The 21,670-nt window shown below is 46.4% G+C and overlaps 1 protein-coding gene across 11 annotated transcripts in view; it reads left to right on the top strand.

The window, feature by feature from the left end:
* Positions 1–21,112, top strand: part of LOC118776762 (SRC kinase signaling inhibitor 1-like) — a 112,925-nt gene extending 91,813 nt beyond the window's left edge. For 7 of the 11 annotated variants that reach the window (XM_036527328.1, XM_036527346.1, XM_036527310.1 and 4 more), the window contains 7 exons: positions 927–1,074; positions 1,174–1,474; positions 1,827–2,088; positions 2,528–2,670; positions 2,901–3,056; positions 4,021–4,146; positions 9,926–11,130. In XM_036527328.1, the coding sequence (XP_036383221.1) occupies positions 927–1,074; positions 1,174–1,474; positions 1,827–2,088; positions 2,528–2,670; positions 2,901–3,056; positions 4,021–4,146; positions 9,926–10,084 (1,295 nt within the window). In that variant the 3' untranslated portion in view covers positions 10,085–11,130. Of the gene's footprint in view, positions 1–926; positions 1,075–1,173; positions 1,475–1,826; positions 2,089–2,527; positions 2,671–2,900; positions 3,057–4,020; positions 4,147–9,925; positions 11,131–21,035 lie in introns of those variants that run through there. The other 4 variants (XM_036527390.1, XM_036527380.1, XM_036527319.1 and 1 more) reach the window with 3 other exon arrangements.
* Positions 21,113–21,670: the final 558 nt, after the last annotated feature.

The raw sequence follows: 21,670 nt of genomic DNA, 5'->3' as shown, positions 1-21,670 counted from the left end.
AATGTTAATATTCTGAAAAAAAAAACACTGAGACACTGAGGCTCACTGAGATTCAATAAGATATGTTGATATTTTGAGTTAGATGCTCAAGACATGCTGATGTTCTCATCCACACAGATATGCAATGAGACGCACTGAGGTACACTGAGATGCAAAAACAGACACAATGAGACAGTGAGAGATGCTGAGACTTGCTGATGTTCTGAGATACGCTGATTTAAACTGAGATAGGGGCTGTATCCCTAATTGCACTGTAGCATAGCATGTTGCATGGTTATCAGGTATGTTCAATCATCCAGTATGTGCACACCTGAGAATATGGGTAGTGTTATATGCTTGAAGATACCTGGATCACATACTACAATCGCTGAAAAAGAAGTGGGCATTGGCTTCACTACAGGAAGTATATCACACTTCCTATCCCAGACCTATACTCAACCATTTATATTTAATATGTATCAAATTTGTTGTTGGTGCTATGCTAATATGGATCATTTGACATACTGTCACCTAACTTAACATGCCAGAGTATCTATAATGAAAGCAAAACACCATGCCTAGTTGGTTAGCCTCTACTGTGGATCATTCATTTAGAATTCTGACAAATTTGTATGCTCACAATGGATGCACGATGTGTACTTGCATACTCACTGAGGTGTACCAAAAGATTTAGTACAGAGTACCTATGATGCAGCCCATTATTATGCAGTATGCTATTTTATGAATTGGGGCACAGCCATGGTGAAGTGCCCACTCACTCTCAGACACGCTGAGAAATACAGTGCAACATTGACAGTGTATGACAAATGTACTGAGATACTACAGAATACCTCGGACTGTGTGTGTGTGTGTGTGTGTGTGTGTGTGTGTGCGCGCATGCGTGCGTGTGTGTATGTGTGTATTGATCTCCCTCTCTGTCTGTGTAGACCAGTTCCCGAGCCTACAGAGTAAGATGCGCGTGGTGCTGAGGGTAGAGGTGGAGGCAGTGAAGTTCCTCAAAGAGGAGCCACACAGACTGGATGCCCTGTTGAAACGCTGCAAAACTGTCACAGACACACTGACCTCACTCCGCAGGTAAGGAACACACTGACCTCACTACTGACTCTGGTTACATATATGCTGGGTCTCCTAGAGTTGACTGTGAAGCTGCTATGTGTGTTTCTCTGTGTGCAGACAGGTGAATGAGGGTATATGGAAGGGCCAGGAAGACTTTGCCAGCCCCTCTCCCAAACAGGGGGATGAATTTAACAAGAGCACAGACTTTGACATTCCTACCAGCCCACCCCTCAATCTCAATGACCTGGGGGGTGGCACTAGTCTGTCCAACTGGATGCCCCACACCAGCTCCGTCCACACCAACCCCTCCGGCCAACACCACGACCCCCATCCCCCAGGGCCCCTCAAGAACCGGGCCCTGGAGGAGCTGTCAGGCCGCCGGGGTGTTGACAAATCGGTGTCCGTGGAGGTCAGACTGGTACTGGGCACCTGTCTTACATGTGCACTACTTCGTCTGTCCCTGTATGTCTCATTGATTGTGTGTTTCCCTGGGAATGTGGGACTCTGTTTGCATTTGTATCTGCATTTTTGTATGTGTTAAAATTTGTCTGCAGGTCTGTCTGTGTATGTTTTTGCATGCATCAGATCACCTTGTCAGTGAGTGAGGATGTCAGCATAGTAGGAGTTAATTCAGTTGTTAGTGAATATTCAGTACTCAGTGGGTTCAGTGTTTTCAGGATGGTTAGATCCCATTAACTATGAGAGATCCTGAAGCACTGACCTGTGTGTGTGTGTGTGTGTGTGTGTGTGTGTGTGTACGCATGGGTCAGGCTGCAGAGCGAGACTGGGAGGAGAAGCGGGCCAGCCTGACACAGTATAGCGCCCAGGACATCAACCGTCTGCTGGAGGAGACCCAGGCCGAGCTTATGAAGGCCATCCCTGACCTGGACTTTGCTGCCAAGCAGATCAACAAACCCCCGGCACTCCCTGCCTCCCAGAGCAGCAGTGCCACCCCGGAGCACCGCCCCAGCAAGCCCCAGCACTCTGCCCACAAGCTGTCCAGCAAGGAGGCCGGCTCTCGTCGCGGCTCTGGTGAGACAACATACCGGCCTGATTATCATTGACTACTCTGCTCAACAGAGTAGTCAATGATAATCACTGACGCAGAGTACGCTAATACTTACAAAGCAGGCACTGATACTAATAGATAGAGTGGACACTAATACTGAAAGTGAACACCAATACTCACAGAGGGGGCACTGATGCTGATTGATAGACAGGACACTAATACTAACAGTGAGCGCTAATGCTCACAAAGTGGACACTGATACTCATTGACAGAGTGACTGAGGAAAAGCCATAGAAGGAGCGTGTTTTCATTAATTCAGTGGACCCCATTATTCACTCAGTTAGCCACTGAAACACACAATGGGATTTCCAGTTATTAGATACACACATAAAATCGTTTGAGAATGCACACGTATTGTTAAAATGTGATTGCTTTGAAAAATGTCAATACCCACCCCCCTAGATGAGCTGACAGTGCCGCGGTATCGCACGGAGAAGCCCTCCAAGTCGCCCCCTCCCCCGCCACCACGGCGCAGTTTCCCATCATCCCATGGGCTGACTACCAACCGTAGCGGAGAGGTCATTGTCACCAGCAAGAGCGTGAAGGTGAGGAAGGTGGAGCGAAAGGAGCAAGGTAGCAAGACAACGTATAATTAGAGCGCAAAAAAAAGCAGGCACAGAACCATGCTCAGAGCATCGATTCTTCTCTGGACATCAACCAGTCACGGTCCCACGTCAGCCTGCTCTCGAGGGCTGCAACTTTTTGCAGGCTTTACTCGCACGTACTCTCTCTCTCTGTCTCACTTCATCGCTGTCTCACTATCCTGTCTGTGCAGAAGGCAGAGTCAGAGGAGACGGAGGCACAAAAGCCCCACATCAAGCTGCGTCGGACTGTTTCCGAGGCCCCCAGGCCTGCCTCCACGCCCCCTGTCATTGCTGCCTCAGGGGTGAAAGAGGAAGATGATGAGGAGAAGATCATTGCTGAGCTGGAGGTAGGAGCCCAGAATGAGGGCATCTGGAGCTGGGCATGGGGGGCCCCAAAAGTGTCTATTTTCGAGGGGCCATCCCAGCCAACATTTGACATTCTCAGGATTTTTAGCAGCATTGTCAGTGGAATAGAAATGCGAGCATGTCACACTGTCCCACAAAACACACACAGTTATGCCACAAGGCATAATTTACACTTCAGTGTCTACACCTCTACACTAATTTTCACAACTGCTGTAGGTGCCTTTGTTAAGGTGCTTAATTGCACATTCCAGCACATATCAGAGAATTAGACAAGAAAGGATGCGTAAGAACAAGCACACCCACCGTCTGGCTGTGTGTTAGGTTTAATCGAGGAGGGTGCCTGTCCATGTTCCGGGGCCTCACTGAACAGATGGTAAATGCACAAATCGCATACAGACAGAATAAAACTAATGCCGTGTTGCCTCAGTCTCCCTCTCTCAGAGAGGCCTCTCAGAGGTCAGATAAACAATCAGTGGATTCAATGACCCTGTTTATTCTGGACCTATGCTGAGCTCAGAACCTGACTTGATGGGTCAAAACACCGTTTGTTAGTTGGATGTAGCATTAAACCCAGAGCTAATTTTTCTCTCACTCAAAGCAGATACTTCTCCATCCCTCTGGGAGTTAGAAAATACCTAATGGCCCAAATTAAGCTCCCTTGCCCTGACGTCTCATTTCTGAATTTTGTTGAAAGGAAGAGATGAGCGTTGAATGAACCGAGTCATTGTAAGGTTCACATTCATCCTGGACTGTACTCTCTCCCTCACGTTATGCTTGTTGTCCCAGTTGAACAATGGATGGACTTCCTCAGCTATTCTCCTGTCTCCGAGCATTTGTGACATTTCACAGTGTTTTACATTATCCTGTGTGAGGGGGTGAGAGGCTGGCCCAGCTTGCGTTCTTTTCTCACACTGTCTCTGCCCCTCCCCTCCCCTCCTTCGCCAGGTGTTTCAGAGAACCCCAGTTAAAGTCAAAGTGTCCCCTCCCCACTCCCTGCCCAGCACCCTTCGCAGGACCAGCACCCCTCCCTCCAGCCTGGACCTGTGGCCCTTAGTGGCCCCTGGAAGGAAGGTAAACTTGTGTTGGCTTGTGTGGACCACTTCCTGCGAGGCCCTCTCTCTCTGCCTCGCCCTGTCTCTTCCTCATCCCTACACTAACCTCCACTCCTGCACATTGGGCGCCATTTTAACTCACCTGTGGAATTACCACGAGGGGATTCAGCCCAGAGACACAGCAACCGGCCTCCGGCGACGCACAGTACCCCGAACCCTCACTGCCGTGTGCATGCCTGGTTTGAAGTGGTGTGTGTTTGCACACTGTCTAAATATGACCGCACTGCTGCTGCTGAGGTGGCTGAATGGACATTGGATTTGCCCCAGGCAGTATGCAAGGGACACCCCCCACCCTTTTCTCCATCGCACAGTAACAGGCTCAACAAAGCGATTTCCGAGTGAAGCGGGCTGTGCTCATGAACGTCGTGGCAGTTATGGAAAGTCACTTGTCCAGCTCTCTGGGGTGTCGTCAGCACTGAAACGCACCAGGCAGCGCTGTGTTAATCCAGTTTGAGTCCCCCCTTCCCACACACCCACCTCACCTAACAGCCTAGAACCCTCTGTTTGCCTAACTGCTCCACTGACACCATCTGCCCATGTCCACTCTAATAACAGTGATAACTGCACCCTCTCTTACTAACCCAGGCATTCGCACTGAAGGCAAGACACTGAAAGGAGAAGGAGTTTCAGATCTGGTAGTTAGGAACCTCTGTACTGTATCTGTACACATTAAAATGCCTGCCAGTAAATAACATTCATGTTCATTTCAATGGGAAGCAGCACATTCAGCAGGTGAGTAGAGTTTGTTCTTATGAATGGGGAACCCATCCCTTCCCTTTGTACCAGGTGTGTGGACTACATGCATTGTACACTATCACTTCGAAACCACAAGTTCTTAAGCACTGACAGAGAGGTTCTGTGCTGTGATGTGAAGATTTGGCATGGTGAGTTTGCTGTGTGCCACTCCAAGGCTGTGGTGAAAGTAAGTTGATGTGCCATGCGTCACAGTACTGTCTACTATGTCAGCCATCCACAGCTTCACTGGACTGTTACAGTCTACAGTGGGAGCTGGGAAAACTGTACAAACGCAGCATCAGCTCACCTGCTCCTTCCTTACAGGTATGAATCCCATTCCTTCCAAATAGTGATGAGCTTTGTTGTGCTGCATTCAGTTGTTGCATAGATTTATATTCTCTGTGACTTTGTTCTAATGCTGTTTTGATCAAACAAGCTGTTTATCAGTCTCCGTGTAACATACAGAATACTGCAGCCAGACTGTATCTGAGTCTCATATTAGAGGGGTGCAACTTCTCACAATCCTAAACGAACATGACAGGCCTAAAAATGGCAAAGCCACCATTGGCTGCAGCTGTGGTTGTGAACAAACCAATTAGGAGAGGCTGCATGAAAAATGCAAGAAGAGCAAACGCGAGTGAATAATTTGGCCTTTTGCAGAGAGCTGGCTGACTGCAGCCAGGGAGGTGAGCTGGAGAGAGGTCGTTGTCAGGGCTGTCCAGTCCTATTACAACCTGCCTCACAGGCTCTCTCTCTCTCTCCCTCTGCCTCTCTCTCCTGCTCTCTCCCCTGTCTCTCTCCCTCTGCCTCTCTCTCTTGCTCTTTCCCCTCTCTCTCTCCTTCTGCCTTTCTCTCCTGCTCTCTCCCCTGTCTCTCTCCCTCTGCCTCTCTCTCCTGCTCTCTCCCCTGTCTCTCTCCCTCTGCCTCTCTCTTCTGCTCTCTCCCCCTTTCCCTCCCTTTACATCTCTCCTGCTCTGTCTCTCTCCCTGTATATCCCTGTAGAGCTGTTCTCAGTTCCACTCAACACCCTGCTGTCCCCCTCCCACATGAGGACCGGAGTGGTTCCACACTGCTCTCTGTGCTCCACTGAAAACAAAGAGGCTTTTAAAGACAATATCTGACTCTCCAATCTTATCAAGCACTGCACTATAGTGAATTTGATGAATTTGAATTTACTATAGATAGTGACAGCAAAGAAACCAGCAGTGAATCTGCTGCTGCTCCCTGTTGTTATTTCAAATGGCACAGCAATGATAAAGGTTAATATTAAGAGTAATGGCAGTAGTAGTTACCATAGAGAAAGAATGGCAGTTAAACCACAATTCTGAATGCTGCTACTGCTGTTACTACCACTTCTGCTTTCTCTGCTATTAATTCTGGAATTTTTATGTAGCAGTAATGTTTTTCACTGACAGTATTAGTAGTTTAACATACTTCTCAAATGTTATTCACAGGAACAAGATGTTATACCCCCCAGTTCATCATCCAGTCACGTCCCTCGTATTGTGTTGACTGAGTGCACTGCCCCATCATCCCCTTCAGAGACCTCAGTTACAGCTGGTCTACAGGATGGGCATTTTGCACGCAGAACTCTGCAGGACAGAGTTTCAGGAAGAGATGTTAAAAGCTCTCACCAGTCCTTCAATCTGGCCACATCCATGGACCACAGATTGACCACAGCCACTGACAAAAGAGAAACCATAAATAGTGGCCAGATATCTGCTCAGAAAGAGACCCTCACATATAGCCTGGCTGTTTCTAAGGTGTCCAGCCTCTCTGAGGAGATTATCACAGGCCATCCACCCCAGAAGCCCTCCCGCTACGAGCTGAGGATTCAGGAATCCTTCGAGGAGACGGACAGAGAGGAAGACAAGGAGGACGTGGCCCTGATGCTCACAGACAGGCAGCTGAGGGTGCTGCCGAGCAGAGAGGCTCTGGTGCTCAGCAGTCAGGCTGGGGAAGGGGTGCAGACCTTGTTCATCCAGCCCCAGACTCTGAAGAGTCCTGCTGAGCTCCACACACCTGGGGGTAAACCCTATAGGCCTCATTTAAGTAGCACTCCACTGATCCTGATCTTTAAAGAGCCCCTGCAGGTCAAAGAGGCCTACAGACACCTAGAGGCACTGCTGGAGGAGGATGAGACAGAGGAGGCAGACCTACAAGCTGGGGGTCAAGTTCACTCTCAGATACTTAGGGTGAGGCCAGTGCCCAAACCAAGAACAATAAGGACACAGAGCACCTCCAGGAGAAATAATCACAGGATCCAGCTCTCAAGAGCACAGCTGGATGCACTAAGAGAGGCACTGAGGCAGGGCCTTCAGACAGGACACAGAACCCTGCAGCTCTCTACCACGGTAGAGGGGGACACCACTGCATCAGCTAACTGGGAAGATGATATCAGTCCAAAGCTGTCACACTCCAGGGACTACAGGTCAACACCAAATGGGTCAGTTGGTATCCAACAGAGCCAGTCCGGAGAGGGTGTACCTACAAGGTTGTCGACAGAAGACATCCGCAGCAGCGCCTACCGAAGGCTGGACAGCCTGGAAGAAACCATCCGCGAGCTGGAGAGCACTCTTCAGGAGATTAGCAGCCACCCCTCTGCGGGGTACCTCTTTCCCAGGGACTTTGTGGGACAGCTGACTGATGCCTCAGAGACCAGGAAGGAGTGCTGGGATGCAGGGCAGGCCACAGATTATCCGGACCTGTCACCTAGAGCCACTAGTTCGGAGACCACCTGCCTCCTCTCCAAGAAAAAGCCCCCAGTCCCACCTAAGCCCTCTGCTATGCCAGCACACATGCTCAAGGTCCACCCGTCCTATGTGCTCTTTCACTTCCTGATATCACCTGTGTGCCACTCTGTGATCTACTCCACACTCCTTTGGCTTGGGATTGTCCTTCCTTCTTTTGTCTCCTGCAACTTTTCTTGGAAGAAGAGAAGAGATTTAGACACCTTTTTTCAGCTCCAGTCATGAGGCTCAATTTGCAGATGTCTGTTGTAGGCTTCTGATTTTCAAAATACTGTGGTTTTAGCTCTGTAAAAAGAGAACCCATTAAAATGTATTTTGATGAAACCATAAAAAAACAAATTCAACAAGATGCTCAATGTTTCATGCCTTGAAAGAGATACATAACAGACAAAGGCAAATGAGCTATTTCTAATCTTACACTTTTGTTGAATTAGAGGGAGGCTGCAACCCTGTCTTAAGATATGGAGTGACTAAGTCATAATACCTGCTGATGCATAACTTTGTCATAATGTTGCTATGATGCTGTAGTACCATGACATGGATATTTTGTTTTTGCTCAGTACTAGCACTGGAACAGTTTTAGTTGTATCTCTCCATTATCTGAAGGCAGGGTTACTGGCCCAGTGCATGGCGTGGTTGTTGGGATCACCCGTAATGACCGCCCTGTCCCAGCGTGTTGTCTGTAAATCAGGGATTCCTTGTTTCTTCATCAATAAACTGTCTTCTCCCTCACTGACCTCCCCCTAAAAGGGCTCGTTTAGTCTCTTGATTGTTTTTTCCCCTGCACTCTCAGTGATGTTTCCTGTCCAATACTCTGAAATCAATAGCCTGCCTAATTACTGCTCAATTCCTATTGATTTATAAGTTGTTTGATTTGCAAAACATCATTGTAGGGTTTGTTAATGGAACAGAACTTTAACTTGGCTGAACATAATTCATCAAAGCCAACGCCAATAAAAATGAAGGTATTCAAAAAGCATACAAGATGAAAAGCCAAGATGAAAAAAGCGCATGCTCTTCGTGGCCCTTCCGCCACACTCACATCAATACGTATTCTGATTATTCTTTTTCTCTTGCCATATAAATACTTAAAGCTCAGACTGCAGCTAAAGAGTAAAGACTAAAGACTAAAGGGACTGCAGCTGTGTCTCTTTAGTCTTGCTAAAGGTTTCATGAGTTGTGAGGTATCTGAGTCCTATGTCTCCTCCAGTATTGTTCAGGCATCAACAATGGGATGAAAACATTCCTTAATGACAACCAACCCTCCAGGCTACTGAATGCATTGGGTAAATGTTATCATCTGGAACAGAGCAGCAAAAGCATGCTGGGAGATGTAGTTCATATAATTGCCACAATGGTACCAGTCGCAGTCATGCTCTGATAATATGTGTGATTATCATCTGAGGTAGGCTGAGGATAGAGGGTCAACAGTAGGGGGATCTAAACAGCAAATGAAAGGGAATTGGAAGCTGTGCTTTCTCCCCAGTGCAGACTCTGCACTCAGAAATCAGTGCTGAGAATATACGAGAATGTATGTTTCACCAAACAGATAATATTAAAATTCTCTCTTGAAGGGTACTTTTGAAGCCTTAAAGCAGTTTCTGATTTTATATTGTCACATAATCAGTTATTAAGGTTGGCAGTGGTTAGCTAAATATACATCAAATTATTACTACATATATTTATATGTATTTATACCTTAGTCTAAATGTTGCTATAAATGTAGCCTTCACATTTCTTGTGTTTTGCTATCATCTCTGGCTGCAGTGTGGTACTCTGCTCATTAACACTTCCCAGATGCACAATGCATCACTTTTTCGCTCATTTAGAAAATCAGCAAATTAATAAGCAAGAATCCTATGGAGGAACGTAATCAGAATTTTCATCTCTGACTCTAGGAATTGCTGAAATTCTAATGAAAAATACATTAGGAGGCCTCACTGTTCCTTATTTTGCTCATTATCATTTTCTGTTCCGCTTTTCTCATGATGAATTAAAGAAACCACCTGAGGAATCAGTACTTACTCCTGTCTGAAAACCTGTGGCTGTCTTTGAGAAACCTTTGTTGCACCTGAAAGGTTTTATGAAGATCAGTGCATTTCCAAAGCCGGACTTCAGCAATGTTTTCTTTTGTGATCATTTAGAGGGTGATCTGGAATATGAGTCTGGATGATGTGAAGGGTCAGCTGCTGAGCTCTTGGGACTCTGAGGCTGCACAGAGGCTTACTCCCTGCTTCTCTCGCTCTTTTACAGACCGGAAACAGCTCCTCTGGCTCCAACAAAGCCCCCCACTCCTCTGCTGCCTCCCGCCTCAAGCACCTGCAGCAGAGCAGCCCGGAGAAGAGCAAGACCAGCAAGCAGCGCGAAGACTTCCTGAAGATCCAGGGCCAGCAGCAGGTATTTCACTTCTAATGGCCCCCTTCACAGCCTGCGCTCCCCGCCATGCTAGTGTCACAGATGTTTACCTATTGTGCCACTGACAACTGACAATCCCCCGCTCCCTTCCCTCCTGACCTACCCTGCTCTGCCCCTGGTGCCTCTTTATTATCCAAAACACCAGAAGGACTCGGCGCTTTGCCAGTGGACACCATTTACAAGCACGAGCAGGGCATCAACACCAAGATGCCATTGATGTTAGTTAGATGCTGTAATCATCTGTCCCTTGTAATCTACAGTGAGGTTTGCTTTGTTCAGATTTCCTCCAAAAACAACTAGAGCCAAAATGTCCGGCCATGCAGGAATTTCACAAGGATAGGGGAAGTCTCTAAATGGGAGATCTGTCATCTTTGGGGCCCCTCTGCTGTGCCAAGTAAAATGAACACTGCCAAATGTGGGGCCTTGGACACCCTGGTGAGACCCTCTGCACCCCTTTCCCCCCAGTCCTGTGCCCCATGTTGAGACTGCTACACTTTCTTGGAACAGTCAATAAGTGTTTTACTGCACTTCTGAGTTCTCATTTTCTAATCAAGCCGCTGAGCCAGCTTTGCAAAAAAAAAAAAAAAAAACATAGAAAAAGGAAAAGACCGCTGTATAACCGCAGAGACAGTATTGGGTGACCACTGTGTGCCATCTCAGCTACTGTCCCTCACAGTGAGGACTGGAGAAATGCAGTCCTGGGCAAACTCAGGCTGAAATGCAATTCTGAAGCTAATGGACATGCTTGAGTTTGGAGTAGAGTTGTTCACAACAATGCTGTCTAATGTATCAGAGGGCTCCTGACAATTCAGCGTGTATACTATACTGTTCCCCCAGCTCATGTCCCCGGCACCCCTCCAAACAGTGCAGGGAGAGAGACAGAAGAAAGGAAGGCATTCAGTGCTCAGAGAGACAAAATGGACAAGGGAGGAATAGATAAAAAAGAGAAACGGTAGATTAGAAGAGGGCTTAAAGGGAAGGAGAAAATAAAAGAACAAGGGGCAGTCAGAACATGACAAGAAAGGCAGAGAGAAAGAGGAGGACAGGGGAAGACAGAAAAACAGATGGAATAAAATAATGGTATAGAGAGTGAAGGAGAGAGGTACTGAGCGCTGACAAAGTTAATGGAGTGGTTGCTGCAGTGGTCAGCTCAGATGCAAGGATCCGTGCAAAGACTCTTATCAAGTGGAGCAGCTTCTCCAGGCTGCTGCAGACTGGTGCTTAGGCAATTCAGCCCAAACTCAGCACAAAGCCAGAGTGAAGCCCACAGGCAGCGGGAGAGATAGCATGGGCAGCCTCTTTTCCTCTTCAGCAGGCAACTGGGCCAGCCAGTCCTTTCACCATCCCATAATGCAGATCTTCTCCTGATGAACTAATTCATAAATGCTGTGAATGCTCTAGGACCACGGGCATGCTTGCATGTCCTCAGATATAACACTGAGACATGGACTGAAATTCCTCCACTAAGCACATCTCAGCCTTTTATTGGTTCTAGGACACTAGGGTACTCCAAACAGAAACAAGACCATTTCTCTTCCAAATTGCTGTTAACGTGATTAAAAAAAAAGAAAAAGCACAACCAGTAGCAACAAGGAATGTTTGGGTCTACTAAAGACTGAAAAGTTAGGACTGATTTGGTAGGAGCGAGGGCTGGACTGTTCCCCTGGATTGGTAGTGTTTCTGTGAGGGAGCTTTTTCCTCAGCAAATGTTTGACCTGTGAGCTGCGAGCCAAACTGATCTCCCTGCATCAGAACAGAGGCGCTGTGCTGCGTGCTTTACCCACAGGCAGAATGGGCCTGCCAGCACTGTGTGGGCAGAATTCTGTGTGCGACCTTCTCCCAGACACAAAGTCTTCTTCTGTTTGCCTTGTGTGCACTCTACAGTGGTGCCGTCTGGCATTTTTTCTGCTCCATGCTGCTGGTGGCAGAGGGGCGAGTATAACGGGATTATTACACAGTGCTCTCAAATTGTGAACGAAAAAACTTCAGTACCCAGACGCAGATGCTTTCTGTGTTCTCTAAGTGCTTTAATCCCTGTCTTCATGTAAGCTAAGTCTACTGCTCCCACTTAACAGCACAGCGCCTTTGGTGGTCTTGGTGGTCTCATTGCGAAATTAGCCAATGTTAGTGTTTTGGAGGCGTGTTTCAACCAGACAGGCATGTCTGCCTATATGGAGGAACCATACAGTAGAACTTGGTGCAAACACATTGTCTGCAAAATTTTGTTTGTGAAAGTGATATGCCACCAGTAGCATTAAAGTGCACATACAACAAAAGTGTAAATACAGGTATATTTAAAATATATATTGTATGTGCAATATCAAAATAATGTATTTTGGAATTAACTGAATTTATATGGAAGAGGTGTTGATTTTGCTGTATAATATATACAAATATACAAATATGCATTTAACTTGAGTGACAGGTGCAGATATGGGTAGTATATAGCCATGGTTCCTTTGTATGGGTGTGGGCACCCTGCAGTGCATTTCCTTCTCCATGGCAACGATGTAGGAACCTACTCCTTCTGCTGCAAGGTGCTGCTCCAATCTATTGATGCCTTTTCAATCAACTACTGTTGCTGCAGTTTCCAAGATTTATGGTGAGGATGGTCCATTGCAGTGCTGCACATAGATTTTTAAGAGGAGCATTCAACATGTCAATGCACTGAAGTGGGCAGAGGCACAGAGCCAGGAACTTGTCTGCGTGAAACAAATGTCAGAAGCTCCAGCAGGTCTTTGGAGGTGCATGTTTCCTTCTGTTGGTGCTGGATGAAACAGGGAGCTCAGAAGCACTGGATTAAGTTGGATCTTTTGGGTCCTGGGTGTGCTGTGCACGCTTAGACCAATGGGCGGAGTAAGACATACAGGGAAAAGAAACAGTTATGCAATCTTTGTTTTTGGTTTTTCAGCTGATCCCCCTTTTGAAAATGTGCGTCCTTTGTATGTCTGTCAGAGTGCAACGTATTGTGTCATTTGCTTTTGAACTTTGCTGCTTATTTGTGCTGGGGGAGCATGTGAACAAGCTTATGAGGTGTCTAGTGGGTTAATCGAAAGTCGACTGATTAGAGTGGATCAGAGCTGTGTAATCAAAGAGCCAGTAGCCAATTTTCCACCACAGCAAGCAGGCACAGTGAGCTTCATTGGTCAGTGAGCTGGGACCGAGGCCCTGCGTGGTGTCACTTTAGAGTCCCCACCCAAGGAGAGTGCTGAGCACACTGTCCCCAACCAGCTGGACTGCAACCAGACTGATGCCTGCCATTGATCAAGCACTGACTAACTGAATAGTTCACTTTTTTGCCTTTGTTTCTTTTGCCTGACAATTGCATTGTGCCTCTATTGTCTCTGTAAGATGGCTCAGCACTAAAGACTGCATGGGTAACTGTTTTTTTCATGAAGTGGGACAGAGAAAATGAGCTGGAGAATCTCACTCCCTGTCCGGAAGGGATGGCTGTGCTTTTTCTTCTCTCTCTTCTGTGCAAGCGCTCCAGGACCTGCAGGTCTCTCTCTGCGTGGAGGGCCTGGTGATTAAGTGTCACATGGAGGTCACATGTCACTTGCTCCTTAGCTGCTGGGAGGAGGCTGTCGCAGGAACCCAATGGCTTCTGGAAAACTGTGCAGGCCTTGAGACGCAACCGGATTGGATGGTCACTCGCGAGAATTGGGAGGAAGGATGGATGAAATCACCTGGAGGCCTCATCTGTCTTTTTTCCAATTTCTTCCAGTCCAGCTATCCTTAGGATCCTAATGGCAAAATGCAGTCTAACCTTCCCCGGCCCTCTCCAGCAAACACCCCCACCAGCACACACCCCCGAAAATCGCATTTACCCCTTCAGGATCTACATGTGCCTTGTAAACTGTGGTCCTCCTCCCTCTCTGTGCACACTCCACCCCAAGCCCCATTTTAAACCCCCCCCCCACCCCCACCTCCACCCCCTACATAATCATCTGCTTCTCCTCTGGTCTCATGACAATCTCTGAACCTAATACCATCTCAGTGCCACTGCCTGCCATGCACAACGCTGCCCCCTAGTGTAAACCCTAGGTTACCCAACCTGCACCACTCATTTCAGTCCATCAGTCACAGGGTTAATGCACTATGATCAGGAGAGGTTAGTGATACCTAAAATAAGATGGGGAAATGAGGCATTGGTTTTTACTCAGGCTTGTAATCGTTGTAATGGAGCATTTTCCTTTTCTTAACACCAGGCATATGCACAAGAAATATGCTCATGACAAGTGATGGTCTGGAGTGAGGTGATGTCATATGTCTCTTCAGTAGAGTTTCATGGTGACACAATGAATAATTCAAGATTATTTTACCACATACTTGTCATATGTTGTATATACTCACAAGATTACACTTCATTATGATGTTAGTTCATTTATAATACATTTATGTATGACAAGCATAAACCTGAGTCTGCAATGAGAATTCCCTGTTATGATGTGAATTGCCTGACTAATTTCCTAACCATAATCCCTGTACATTACCTTGGCCCAATATCTGGACTCTTGTTTTTTTTTTCATTTTATGAACCTGAAAACCATGCTCTGGAGACACTATGTTCTCAATATCACCACCTTCAGGGATTTGCTGGCATTATATTATGACAGGATGGCATTCTGATGTTTGACCACCGTTAACCACTGAACTAAAAATTGCCTACATTTGCCCCATGAAAGTTTGGAAATGCTGACACAGTTTTGTTCTGTGTGTCCACTCGAAGCTTATTCCCTTGTGCTCTGGTCCTTCCCTGTTTGTCATGGCGCGTAAGCGTCGGTGAAGTGACCGGCGGCACCCATCTCCTCTCACCGCAGCTCTCAGTGTTACGTGTGACTCTGAGAGCCCCGGCCTATCAACTGCAATCCATCAGTGGGAGATAGCAGACAGGCAGAGACAGCATTGTCCTCGTTTCAAAGCCCCCGTCTCAACAGCAACCAGCAAAGCAATGCTGCGCTTTTCCCTTTTCTGCTTTCCTGAAGTCTCCTTTGTCCTGGGGCATGGCCTGACAGGAGGTACACACCATAAATCTTGGAAACTTAGCAACAGCAGTCATTTGGCCTTATTAGACAGCAGGGTGGGCATATACTGTAAATCAGCGCGGGACACAGGGCAACTGGGTGGGAGGCAGAGGCGGATAATTGTTGGAGGAATCTCTTGTTCATGGGAGGCCAACCTGCTTCGTTAGCTTTGGCGCTGAGCAGAATGTAATCAGTGCCTAGTTATGTTAGACTGATGTTTGACTATTCGAGCTGAAGTTTCCCCTCGCCCCTGTGGTGTGTGTGTATCTCTCTGCCACTTTGCAGAAGGGCCTCCTGTAGAAGCTCAGTGAGAACAAATGAAATCTGTTATTCTTGCTCAGAAGCCCCTCCCCCAGAATAAGGACCTTACATTTCACACATTTCTTTCTTTGCAAAAATAAAACTCCTCAGCTGTTCCAAGCAATTAGGCAGCAAGACTATTTTTTCCTTAAAATTTAATAAGAGAGACAAGCCCTCATTTCTCAGCATGCTGGCTAAAATAATCACAGAGCAGTCACTGTGTAGAGAATTGTAATACATCTTGTTTTCATTTGCCAACATAGCTGCAATTAACTTTTTAGCATAGTGTATGTGCAGGTAGTGAGTTCATTCCAAAAAGGCCTTCATTATTCATTTTCCCTTTAAGTACACGCCTATGTTAAAAAGCAAATTCAAAATACAGACACAGAAGCTGTTGGGTTTCCTATGCTGATCTGAGTGTTGCTCAAATGGTGCATTGAGGTAGCAAAGGCTAATGGTAATAGCAAAAATGATCAAGTATAATCAATGTAGGTAGCGAAATGAATTACACTGTAAATAAAGTCACTATCCATCCACATATAAAAACATTCATTAGCTAGCGAGTTACTGTGTACAGCTGCAGGCTTGTTCAATATCTAGTGAGAAATTACTGAATGTATGCCTCCAACAAGTTTTTTGTAAGATACTTATTCTGTTTCTGCTGTCTAACAGAGCTGATCAGATGAGGTCATTTTAAATTTGCAGGCTTAAGATGGGCACTTTCTCCATGGTACACAACAACTGAAATTTTTATGTATCTAGTTAGCCTACTGAGAGATAAGGTGACTCAGATGTAGAAGCAAAGTATTTTATGAGGGTCAGCATAAAATGGCTGAACTCAAGTGCTGCAAGGTTAAGGAAATCCACATTCTGGAGTTGACTGTACTAAAGTGCTGTTGTGGTTCACCTTAAGAAAACAAGGTTTTGGAGCCAGATATTTAAACACATCTAAATACCCTGGAAAGTTTAGAACACTTGGTTCATACCAATATGGCAGAAATAGTATTCCCAACCTTGGTCATGGAGTTCTCCTTCTACCTGGATACTCAACTACAGTTTGAGAGGACCAGGATTGCATAGGGTTGGAACGCTCCTGGTTTTGTGTCACTGACTTAAGCTATTGATTTATTGACTTTTTTTTGGAAGTGGAAGAGTCTGGATTTGTTCCTTATCCTATCAGATACTGTATGAATGAAAGCAGAATATGCGGTTATGTTCCTCTGCAGTAGAGCACTGTTGATTTTTCAGATAGATGTACAGTGGCAACCCTGGTCCAATAGTAGGACCAGGCAGACACATTATTAATTGTCTTTTGTCCTGAATAACACCCAGCCCTCTCCACTGTGGGTGTTTGCTCTACTGGAACAACAGTTCAAGCAAAATAGTCTTCTCTTCCTTCCTTCCCCTTAGAAATAGAAATGTCCATGTGTCAAAGCCATGACCTTTGACCCCTTCATGTGCCATCATTGTTTCACTCCCAGTCCTTCTTTCTATCTGCCCTCACTAGTGGTGATATCCTCGCTTCATAATTGGTAGCAGTTTGCTACCACAAAGGAGTCCTAATTCGTTAGGTTTTTGTTTGATTTAATGCTGTTTCATTCAACATAGAGAGAGGAAATGATTTTGAAAAGCTGTGTTTGGGAGTGCTGATAAAGACTATCAGGCAGGAGTGTGCAGTAACAGACATAGGGAACAGTCATTGTGATGATTTTGCTGTTATGGCCCATAGGAAGATCAGGAAGATCTGACAATAGGAATCCTTTTCACAATAATCCTCCATTTCTGTTTCATCATCCTGGTATAGGTTATAAATCAGTCCTGTTACAGAAGTCCATTAGAGAAGTCCATCTCCAGCAGGCGTCCGGGGAAGGCTAAGGGCCGTTTGTTTTTAGCTGGTTGAGTTTATGGGGGGTGCTTTCTTTCCCCCTTGAGAGGAAGTAGAGTCTTTGCTGAATTAATAGAGTAGAATAAATAGTCAGGCCAGGCTCTAGAGTGTCTCGTCAAGCATAAGTAGTGCCTCTCTGGAGGAGGAACCTGCACTGAACCCAGAATGCTATCACCAAATCCACAAAACAGCACACACCTCCTCTGGGCTGGGCTTACCGTAGCTCACACACAGACTCTATTCATATAGGGTGAGGAAAAATAGACAGCATGCAGGTATAGAACACCCCCCCCCCCCTGCAAAAAACACCCTTGATGATTTTTATGGGGCCCTCCAATATGCTATTTTAATTTCAGATTAAAAAGAGAAAGCCCTCTTCAGAGCATGAAACCCTTGAGTGAGTGTGGATGCAGGATTTGGCCCTGATTTGATTTTGTGTGTTATCATGTGATATGAGAGAGTCACTCATTATGGTGTGCACCATAAAAAGATCTCGATCACATTTCAGAGTGTGTTGAGTCCAGGGTCTTGGGTTATAAATCAGGCAGCCGACTGTCCTTGAATGAGCACACTGCACAATAACATAGAACAGAAGCAGAGAGGGGCAAGTACAGCCATGACACCCAGTTAGCACCCGAGCAACGCAAGAAGACATACCAAACTCTCCAATCACTTAAGAGCTCTAATAACGGTCTCCACTGAACCAGAGCAGTGTCGATCATGTCCTTGCTTCAATTTCTGTTTTAGCTTGAACTCCTGCTGAAGAAACAGTATTTACAAGAGAACTGTACGGGTGGGGGGGGGGGGGGGGGGGGGATACAGAACTTAATCAAAATCAGGCTTTCATTATTCTGCTCTCCTTCCTTAATTTAGAAGCACAGATGCAGCAATTATCTCTTTCAATTAAGATTCATTCATGCATTTACTTCTGATTTCACTCTGTTTGTCGTCTTAATTCTCATCAGACGAACGCTGAATGGAAACTATTATTGAAACATAGGTGTTGAGAATCACAGCTGTCATGAGATACGATCCTCCCCCCTCACCTCTGCCCGACAGCCGGAGCTGTGTGACATAGAGCTTATAATTTCATCGTTAGCAGGTTTACAGGTACAGGACAGGGGACAGTCCTGACAGGTCCAGAGGGAGGCCGATAACACACCTCCACAATCTTAGAAGGCTAGCGCTGTTCTTAGAGGCCACAAAGCGATGGTATCATAGAGATGCTGCTCGAGGTCAGGTAGGGTCATCGGAACATTCCATATCACCACTGCAGATTAGATAAGCACTGTCCAGGAGCAGGGAGGTGCTCTGAGCTAAACCCTTGTCACACACACTGATCTGTATCACAGTGGAAGTCAGAGAGCACTGGCTGATGGGAAGAATATTAGCGAGGCCAGCAGGACTGGGTACTCAGAGTACCAGTGCAATTGCAGCTCCCCTTTGTTTATGCTGAGTGTTAGTGACATTTCGTTGATGGTAAGATGGTATTTTATAAAGACACAACTCCGCTGCACCCTGCCTTGGGAGGAAGAGCTGACACACATTTGATCTGAGTTGTCTGTCTTTTTCTGTGCATCTTATTAAACCAGCATGCTGGCCAACACCCTTATAAAAACTTGAATCCTTTATGTACAGTCTCACACAAGCACATGTATGTGATGAGCATGGTATTTTATAAGGGCTGTTTTCCTATGTGTTGATAGAATGTGTATAGATCCTATGTTGAACTGATGACACTGTCTGTTTCGTCCCCCGTATGATGCCTGCTGATATTACAGCCCTGACTGTGAAGTCTGTGTTGCACTGGTGAACAAAGGTCTCTAACACACTATGTGAAGAGACAGTGCCCCTGACCCCAGCGCAGACTGACAGCTAGATCCAAGAGAGTGATTTCTCCTGGAAACTTCAAATCCAGAAAGACACTAGAGAAAGAGAGAAAAATATACCTCAGCTAAACACTGTGTGTGTATGTCTGTGTGTGTGTGTGGATATGTATTTGGTATAAAAAGCTTCTTTTCATCCATAATTGAATTTCTTACATTATTAATTTTGACCAAATGCTACGTCTTGTTTATTTAGCTCATCACATAGCCAAACATACGTTATGTAGCGGGAACACACCATTGCCTGTGAATGGAACTGAAATATGTCTTGTCTGCAGAGTACACAAGACTGCATGCAGGGGTGTGTGTTTGTATGAATGTGTATTTTTGTGTGTTTGTTTGCGCCAGGAGCAGTTTCTGTGGAAATAAATTACTTGCCTGACAAAGCAGTGTGACAAAATGTGCTACAGAGATTTATGTTTAGTTTTTTTCCCAGACTGTTTATTTTATACTGCCAAAAAGAAAGCTCCTGCAGAATTCTTTTATTTGTGTTGAAATGTGTGAGACTGGGAGTGCGGAGGGATGCCTCTTTGTGAGTGTCACTCTTGGTGTCTGTTTTACAGAGCTCAGTGCAGAGTGTGCGTGGTGTCAGTTTGGTCTATGTGAGAGTGAGGCCGTATGGAGTGTTTACAAAACTGAGCTCCTTTTTCTCTCTTCTCCGGTGTCCTGCCCCCTGCTATTGCTAAATGCTACCTGCAGGGGGCAGCAAGGTTTGTCCCCCAATGCAGAAGCTGTGAGTCAGGGAGCTCCGCTCCCGCACAAATACACTCCCATAGAGTATGTGTCTGTCTCTCTTTCCCTGTGTCACATGGTTGCCCTCCTCCTAACGAAGACAGACAAATGCAAACAAAGTGATTGACCAGGGAATGAAACAATGAGATGGATGATGCAGGGTGCAAAAATTCACATTCACATTGACACATTTGTTTTGAGTCACTGTCAAATCTTTTAGCATTAGGCATCTCTGTTCCACTTTCAGAGATGTGGAACTTTTTCACCACAGTGAGTGAAATATAGACATGGATGGGTAAAGTTATCATCAGAACCTGACAATCTTAACAAGGTTTTGTGTATCCTTCAGTGAAACATCTCCATCTCCCTGCTCAAATTCTTCCGTGCTTCCCTGCTGTCTTCCCTCAGTGAGTGGCTAGGAGCAGCCCTCAACTGCATGACTAGAATGCATCAGAGCAGCGTCAGCAGATACGGTGGACTGGTGCCAAGAAGAGACATCAGCACTGCCCTTCAGCAACACTGTGGATGTAGTTTAACTCAGGACCATTAAACTTACATTTGTACCTCTCATTTTCTGCCCGCTCCCTGCTGAGTGTCAACCACACAGCCGTGATCTCAATGTAGGGATTGCGGCAGTGACAGCAATCTGTCAACACAGCGCCCTTCTGTGGACCCACTGCAGCATTACAAACAAAGGCTTGTAATGTTCATTTCCACATAAGCATTTGAACAACCTGACGTTCTGTGAAAATGCCAGGGGAATTGGCAACAGTACTGTTCTTCCATGCAGTACTGTTGCATGTAGAGTCATAAGTGTTGTGGAATTAATGTTAAAGGTGCTTTTTGACCTCAGTAAAGTGTAAGGTACACATGGCTAGAATCATGCATGTGGAATCTGACCTAAATAATTAATTCCTGTGTTTGTTCTTTTTTGTTTTTTTTTTTGGTTTGTTTTTGTTTTGTTTTGTTTTTCTCTTGTCTTCACTCCTCTCCCCCTCACCCCTCACCCACTTCACCTGCCTGCCTGCCCGCCTGCCTGCCTGTTCCTCCACAACCTGTCTGTCTGTGTGTCCCGGCCACCCGGTGACACTCTGACAATGTGTATCCCTCATCGTGTAAAGGGGCAACAGTAAGCGCCCTGATCGCCTGGCTCTTTCTCCTCCTCCTCCTTCTCCTCCTCCTGCTTCACCTTAACTTCAGAATTCACCTTCCCCCTTTTGCTTTGCTGGCCCTGGAGCTCCGCCCACCTGTCTACCAAGCCCCTTTCCCCAGCAGCCCACCTGCCCCAGAGCTCACTGTACAACACCTGCCACTCTGTCTGTGCGTGTGGGGCTAGGGAGGACAGCCAAGCCCCACCAGGCCTCATCGGCCTCTCCGACTGTAAGACTGTATTTTTTTTTTGTTTCTCTTCTCTGAAACCCACCCCATACTCCTGCCCCTTCTTCTACTTCTTCTTTTTCTTCTTCTTCTTCCTCCTCCTCCACCTCCTCCTCTCCTGCCCTGGGGACTGTGCCTGTAGGCTCTGGGCAGCAGCAGCAGCAGCAGCAGCAGCAGCAGCAGCAGCAGTAGTCTCTCAGAGGCGCGGAACATCACCTTCTCAGGCCGCTCTCTCTCCTCCACACTGCCCACCTCCACCACCATCTTCGCCCCGGGCCTGAAGAAGTACTTACAGGAGGGGCCCCTATCCTCGTCCCTGCCAGCCTCTTCCAGCTCAGCTAAGACTCTGCTCTCCAGCCTGTCATCCTCTAGCCTCGCT

This window comes from Megalops cyprinoides, chromosome 1, assembly GCF_013368585.1.
Source record: "Megalops cyprinoides isolate fMegCyp1 chromosome 1, fMegCyp1.pri, whole genome shotgun sequence".
Taxonomy (NCBI): domain Eukaryota; kingdom Metazoa; phylum Chordata; class Actinopteri; order Elopiformes; family Megalopidae; genus Megalops; species Megalops cyprinoides.
The sequence above is the reverse complement of the archived record's forward strand: the minus strand, read 5'-3'. Positions and strand labels throughout refer to the sequence as shown.